At 56.9% G+C, this 6,966-nt stretch overlaps 1 protein-coding gene across 2 annotated transcripts in view; it reads right to left on the bottom strand.

Annotated features, from left to right (window-relative positions):
• ATP2B3 (ATPase plasma membrane Ca2+ transporting 3) overlaps window positions 1-6,966 on the bottom strand; it is a 45,528-nt gene that overhangs the window by 9,603 nt on the left and 28,959 nt on the right. Inside the window, exon 21 of one of the 2 annotated variants that reach the window (XM_077769635.1) lies at window positions 3,765-3,851. The exons of the other annotated variant lie outside the window; for it this stretch is intronic. Coding sequence (XP_077625761.1) covers window positions 3,765-3,851 — 87 coding nt within the window. The remainder of the gene's footprint in view (window positions 1-3,764; window positions 3,852-6,966) is intronic. 2 annotated transcript variants of the gene reach the window in all.

Here is a 6,966-nt window from a genome sequence, read left to right as displayed (position 1 = left end):
ATTTGTGACACCATGGAAACTTTGGAAAGTGGAGCTTTCCATGGAGCCTTGGGAAGTGTGGCTGCGGAGGGAGGGCAGGGGTGTGTCTATGTGTCTCTGCTCACACTTGCAGTCAGCTGTCCGGCACCCAGCTTGCTGCTCAGTAGTAAATGTGGGTGAACCCCATATACCATCTGGGGCCAGGGCTGTGAACCCTCACGTGCAGCCAGGGGAGTGACGCATTAGTGTGTGAGCGTGTGACTCGGGAGGAGCCAGGGTGGCTGGCGTCCCAGTGGGGGATAGGACTTCCCTCCCTGTTGGTTTCCATAAGACTGAAAGCGGTTATTAACAAATGCGCTTTCTGGAGTCGCTCACAAGGGCTGGCCTCCAGGCCGCAGCTGAGGTCCTGTCAAATGAGGTGGCGGCCATGGGGGACAGGTGCCACACCCCAGGTTGAGAATGAAATGGCCGAGTGAGCAGGGAGGGGGCAGTCCGGACCACCCTGGAGCTCGGAGGTCATTGTGTGTCGCTCAGGGAGGGGGGCTGGGTGTGGGAAGCCTGGGAGGGGGAGTCAGAGGTTGGCTAGAAGGTTGAGTGGGTGCGGGTGGAGGTGTGCTGAGCCCCAAGGGTCTCTGCATCTCTAACCCTCCCTGGTCACCCTTCTAGGGGCTCTCCTTTCCTTTTGGCTCCAGAGACAGTCTCTGGCCACCTCTTGGATTGGTGCCATGTGCCGGGACTCGTGTTGGTGAGCATTGTCACCTATCACTGTGGCCCTCGGGCTCCTTGTACACACCCTGCACTGGGCCTTCCGCCCGGAGAGCCTCGGGTTCTCAGTGGAGTGTTGTCAGACCAGAGGCCTTGGTGTGCCCGAGACACTTGCTCCAGCCTGTGGATGAGGGCTGGACTGGCCGGGTGGTGGGTGAAGGGGAGAGGAGATCTCCTGTCAGAGCTCGGGCTCTCCTTGGGAAAACCCCGTGGCCTGTGACCCCTGCACCTTCTACAGTGCGAGGCTAGGGGCTCCGCTGTGGTCTGGGCCCTGCCTTCCTTCTGGGAGCTTCCAAGAGACGGTGAGGGCCTGTGTTTGGTCATTTTTTTCACTGCGGCCACCAGGCCTTCCCCTGATTTGTACAATGAGGGTGCTGGGCTTAATGATTTCTCTAGATCCTCACAGAGTTCCAAACCAATCTGCCACACAGAGATGACGGCAGGAAATGGTGTTGGATGGCGGCTTCCAGAAGAAGGCACGTCCCCTGGTGTTGCCTGGTCCTCCAGCCAGCATCTTCCTCCACAGTGGGGTCCTTTCTGAGGTGCTGCTGCCCAATTGGGATGAGCCTTCTGGGCTGGCCCGTGTGGGCTGGGACACTGGGGTCCCCTTGCTATCACACCAGCACCCTCCTTGGGCGGGACGTGCTCAGCTCTCCCTGCGGCCCCGTTACCTGTTCCTCACCAAGCAGCATGTGGTGTGGAAAGGACAGTGGCTCCCCCTCTTATTTCGGCTGGTGTCTCTCACACGGTTCTTACCCGGACTGCTGGGCTCCCAGAAGGGGGAAGACAGGGGTGACAGACGGCTGCAGAAGGAAGGAAGGTGCTAGCAAGAGGAGAGACAGAAGCTACCGCCAGGGAGGAAGCCCAAGGAGTCCGGAGGGAGCCAAGAGACGGCAGGCCTCGCCAGGGTCCCGGAGGGGAGGCCCAGGCTGGCCCCGGAGTGGAACAAGGCCGTAGGCGTGGAGAAGGCCTGAGGGGCGTGAGGAGTGGGGGCTGTGTCAGCTGCCTCTTCCACCTCAAGTCAACAGACAGATGGACAGACAGACAGACAGACAGACAGAGAGGAAGAGCAGAGAGAGATGGCAAAGAAACATGTGGAAAAAGTCAAGGGAGAGGGAGGGACAGGGGCAGGTCAGTATGTGCCCCTTCGGCACACCCACACCACCTCTTGTCCCTTCATTTCCAGGAAGGAATGTGCCCCTGTCTCAGGCACACCCTGGCTGGCACGCCCCCGGGAGGCTGTGTACCGTTTCTGTCCTCAGTTGACAGTACTGAGCCCCCTGAAGACTTGTCTGGGTGGGCCTGGAGCTTTCCAGCCTTGTCTCTGATGGCTGTTGGCCAATATCTGTGGCCCGGGTGGGGGGCCCAGGGAGTGTGCAAGGGAGCTGGAGGTGTGTGTGGACTGTGGTTTGAGGGGGGAGGTGTGTGCACGCGCATACATGCTGTTTCCGAAGGGGACAGTGTGGTCCAGCGGGGACTGGTGCGGCCCACATCCCTTCCTTAAAGGGCAGAGTGGCCTGAAACGACAGTGTGAACAAGAGGAGGGATGCCCCCCCACTGGGGACCTCTCACCAGTTCCTAAAAAAAGAAAGAAAGAAAGAAAGAAAGAAAGAAAGAAAGAAAGAAAGAAAGAAAAAAAGAAAAAAAGGGGAAGAAAATACAAAAAGAAAAAAAAAGAAAAGACAAAAGGAAAAAGGGAAAGAGAAGAAATCAAGCAAAAAGAAAATCCCAGAGTCTGGTGAGGGAAAAAGGTATGGTTAACAGCTCCCGTCTGTGGGGAAGTGATGTGTTCACGTAGGTGAGAATTGCCAGGTTTCACTGGAAGGAAAGGAAAGAGGTAGCATCGAACCATCTCAGCAGGGGCTCTGGGCTCATACTGGAAGGTTTACTGCTTGGTTTTTGAAATGTCGAGTTTGTTACGGAAGCAGGTGGCCGTGGGAGGGAGCAGGGAGCCCACAACGTTCCCTGCGTTCTCTCTCATTAGGGAACCGTGGGGCGGTGGGGTCTAAGAGCTTTCCCTTTGTCTTTGTAAAACGAGGTGAGCAAACACAGAGGTTTCTACCTCTTTACGACAGTCCCTGGGTTCTCTTTAAAATGTGACTAACACGGTGGGAAGTTTCCACTGGAACATGTAGGAAGGAATCTATGTCCCAGCTTCTTGGAGGAAGGAGGAGAGAGAATATGGACCAGATCATGTTAAGACCTTCCAATCCTGACGCCTGTTTGGAAAGAGCAAAGGTGCTTTGGGAACAAATGGAAATGTGGCAGAGCGCAGGCTGGGGGTGTGAGGAGGACTCCTGTTTGAGGAGCACCTCAGACACCTCTACTCCCGCTGGCTCAGAGCAGAGGCCTACAGGGCAGGTAGCACCTGAGGACACGTGACAGCGGTCCCCTGAAGCCCACATCGCATCTACTGCCTTTGGCAACCACCTCCAGGAGAGTTCTGGAAGCTGTCAGTTCAGTCCCAAGTAGGTGGGCCAGATTATTGTGTTGCGAACGATGCCAGGAAGGCACTCGCCCCCCCCCTCCAGCCCCGCAAGGCAGCCCTGAGCCCGCATGCCTCCCTTTTGCGGCCCCACAGAGCACTGACTGAGGCCCCATCCTGCCACCAGACACCACGAGAAGCGGCCCAAGTTCGTGAAGAACTATTGGCAGATGCGGACAAGTTCAAGAAAAGGAAACCAATGACAGAAGGAATGAAAACCAAACAGCCAAACAAAGAAAAGAACAGAAGGTCCGGCAGTGCCATGGGTTCAGTACATTTCATAAGAGGCCATGGCTTTGGAGAGGCACACCGTCTGGGCGGGAAGGACTGGACAGGGCAGTGAAGAAAGAGCGGAAAAGCCACGGAGAGCAGAGGATGCAAGACTGGAAAAGAGAGAAGGAAGAGTCGGGGAGGCTTTTTCTCCCCCAGAGATGCCATTTATGAGAGAAAAGGGGACTCAAGACTCACTCCCAGCGGCACTGGTGGGATTGGCAGCAGAGAGAATTACGTGAGTAGGGGTAGAAAGATTGGTTACGTCATGGAGCTGGCTGAGGACTGAAGACCGCCGGCGCACAGCACCCTGAAATGAACCGCTTCTCTTGAAGGTACTCACTACCTCCATCTGTGGGAGAGAAAATGAGATAAAGTTTGGCTTGCACTGCTGTCCCGGCTACCGCACGGGGGTGGGGTTGGGTGAGGACAGGGGCCACGCTGGGTGCATACTGTGACGGGAGGCGTCATCTAGGCCGCCCCGCTCCCTTGGAGCTGACAGTGCTTCTGACAGGGTCGTGGTCATGGCTGGGGCCGGCCTCCGTGTCATCCACCAAGAGAGGGTTTGCTGAGCAAATGATTAGCACTCAGAAGACCGGGAGGGCGGGGGACGAGCCATCGGAGCCGTCGGGGGCGCACTGCGAGCGCTGCTGAAAGAGCCATTTGCATCCACCATGCGCTCTTTGCGAGCCGCTTGCTAACAAATACCTGTGTCTGGCAGTACTTTGCTCCCATTAGGACAAGGCTCCCTGTGGCAGTGCTCAGACGGCGTGGGGACAGGGGCCTTCGCTGGCCTGCGCTGGCCTGCCCCGAGCCGCAGCCTCATCAGAGTGATTGAGGCCAGTGCCCCTGTGGGAAGCCTCAGTGATTTAAAATGCAAAAGCTTTTGCTTTCCTTTGTCAGACTCCTTTCTACAGAGCCACAGGGCTGGTAGGAGGGACAGCAAAGAGACTGGGGGGTCCTGGGAGCAAAGACGGCTTTTATTTGCCCCTCTCCCCTGAAGCTTCCTAGGCGTCAAAAGGGACATGGGTCTACAGGAAATGACAACCAGGGGGTGAACTCACTAAGAGTCCTAGGATCTTCTGACTTCCTGACCCCGTCTTTGATGGCACGTGGGTCTGGGGGTGACTCAGACCTCAGACCTGTGGCTGCACTGAATGTTTCCGCATGGGGACACCATGTGCCTACGTGCTGGGAGGGCCCCAACATGGCACACCTTGGGTTGCCTCTTTGGGAAGGCCGGGGGTGTGTGTGTGTGTGTGTGCGCGTGCATGCAAATCTTTGGCTTTAGAAGGTGGATCTGATTTCTGCAAAGTGCCATACAGTTCACTGGAGCGGCAAAGCAAATGTACAGTTCTGGAGCCTGGAGCCCATTGGCTGCCTACTCGGGGCCCAGAGCAGGCCGCCGTGTGCCACACCCAAGTCCCGTGGTGGCTTTGTGGTGGCTGCTAGGCTCAGCAGGGAGTCTGACATGGGGCCAGGCCTCTTGGAAGAAGGCAGCTTGAGGCTCACACTCCCCTCAGCCCAACACACATGAAGATGTGCATCATTTCAAGCCCTCCAGGCACGGAGGAAAAGACTTTTGTCCTGTACTCTGCCGCCGAGCTCCCTCCTCCCCAACACACCGCACTCGTGAGCGGGGCGACCTCACTGCCAGGGCCGAGACCCATGCGTCATGCACACTAAGTGGCCACAGGGGGCTGGCACAGTGTCTAGTGTGCCCCAATACCCTGAAGGAAGATGGCCCGTGACAGGACACACTCTTACTGCAGCCAGGGCGACAGGGCGAGGGAAAGATGCTTTTCCTGCCTCTGATTGGACCCTTCTCCTCATGGTGTCCCGATGGGATGACAGTATCAATCAAAATACCTAAAATTTGCCCCCTGCCCCCCAAAACCCAGTTACTGCTGAAGCTTCGCGTTGGTTTATAATGGAATGTGAAATGGACCGCATCATGGATGCTTCGAAAAGCTCCATGTTCTGGCTTTCAAGGACTCTTTTTGATTCCAGAATGACCCCCCAACTGGTGCAGTAATATGTTAGTATGGAATGACGGTGAGAGCAGGTAGCAGGTTACAAAATGCCTTCACTCAGCTGCATACAAAGCTGTGCCAGCCTCCAAACCCCGCAACGCTATTGTTTGCAAAATCCAGAAATCTAGGGCCAGCCACCTAGAGCGTGTTCCCTTGGCTTGGGATGTACCTACAAGCTGGGGCACTTTATTTCTGTTTTTCAAGCAGGTATTTTGAATCAAAAAGAACAGATGCTTTTATAAAGTTAACTAAAGTAGCCTATCAGCTCAGCATTCTTGAGGAGGGTGGTAAATTTGATGTGACAAAGTGACAATCCTGTGGGGGAGTGAGTGGCTCTCTGGAGAGGACTATGCTAGGGGATGGAAGGTGGGGTGGGAGACTGTCACTGGGTGACATTGGGCAAGTCCCTTCTCTCTGGGCCCCCTTTCATCATGTTTGAAGTAGGGGCCTCACTGGTCAGTGTCTACACGGGCCGTGACTCCCAGACTCTGACTGAGGAGACCGGCTCTACTGGCCAGGCAGCGGTGGCAGGCCTCAGAGCCCACAGGCGCNAGATGGAGGAGGGGCTGTCTCAGCTGCTAGAAACACGGCCACCACCTCGGGCTCACCAGTAGAAGTGAGCGGGCTGACCAGGGAAGGGCTGGCCAGAGCGCTGCTGCACACCCCCACCGTGTCGGGCTCAAGCTAGCTCCGAGTTCTGCAGCGCACTTGGGCNCACCCAGCCTACAATATCCCCAGCCCTGCGGGCAGCCCAGGACTCTGCAGCTTTGAAAAGTTCCCTCTAGAGCATTCTGCTCCTCACTGATCCCAGTGCCCTGGGCACGTGAGGGGCTATGAAGGCGGGAGAGAGTGGCGGTCTCTGGGCTGCTGCAGGACGGGGGGGCCCCGAGGGAGCACAGTGACGGCTGGGGAGGCCTGGAAGCACAGTGAGTGCACATCTGGAAAAGCAGAAGGGGTTACAGGGACATGGGGTGTGTAGGGTGACGCCAAGAGGCAGGGGCCTGAAGGCCATAGTCAGGACTCTGAACTTGACCCTTAAGACAAGAAGAGAGGCTACACGGGCCATGTGGTGGAGGGGGCATTGGAGGGGCTAGCTGNGATTGTAGTGATGTGTACAGGCTGGAGGCAGACACCGGGGACAGGTGTGGTCTGAAGCCATGCCCCAGGCCCAGGCTCCCCTCCGACCCCCACAACCCCTGCAGGAATGCAGAGAAGGGCGGGGCTAAGTGTATGGTAGTATGTTAGTGTCCTTCCCATTAGTGGGACCCCCAGGAGGAGAAGCTATTGGAACTATGTCAGGGGCAGGGGGGCTGGGGGTCCTGGACAGAACATGGAGAAAGGTCAGAGGCAGGGCTTTGGGAAGCACAGGAGGGGCAGAGAGTGACAGGTGTCACTGGGGTGTAGGGAGTCAGTGGGCAGTCAGTGGCTAGGCCG

Source organism: Crocuta crocuta, unplaced genomic scaffold (genome assembly GCF_008692635.1).
Source record: "Crocuta crocuta isolate KB4526 unplaced genomic scaffold, BGI_CrCroc_1.0 scaffold978, whole genome shotgun sequence".
Classification (NCBI taxonomy): Eukaryota; Metazoa; Chordata; class Mammalia; order Carnivora; family Hyaenidae; genus Crocuta; species Crocuta crocuta.
Note: the sequence above shows the minus strand (reverse complement) of the source record. Positions and strands in the feature narration are given on the sequence as shown.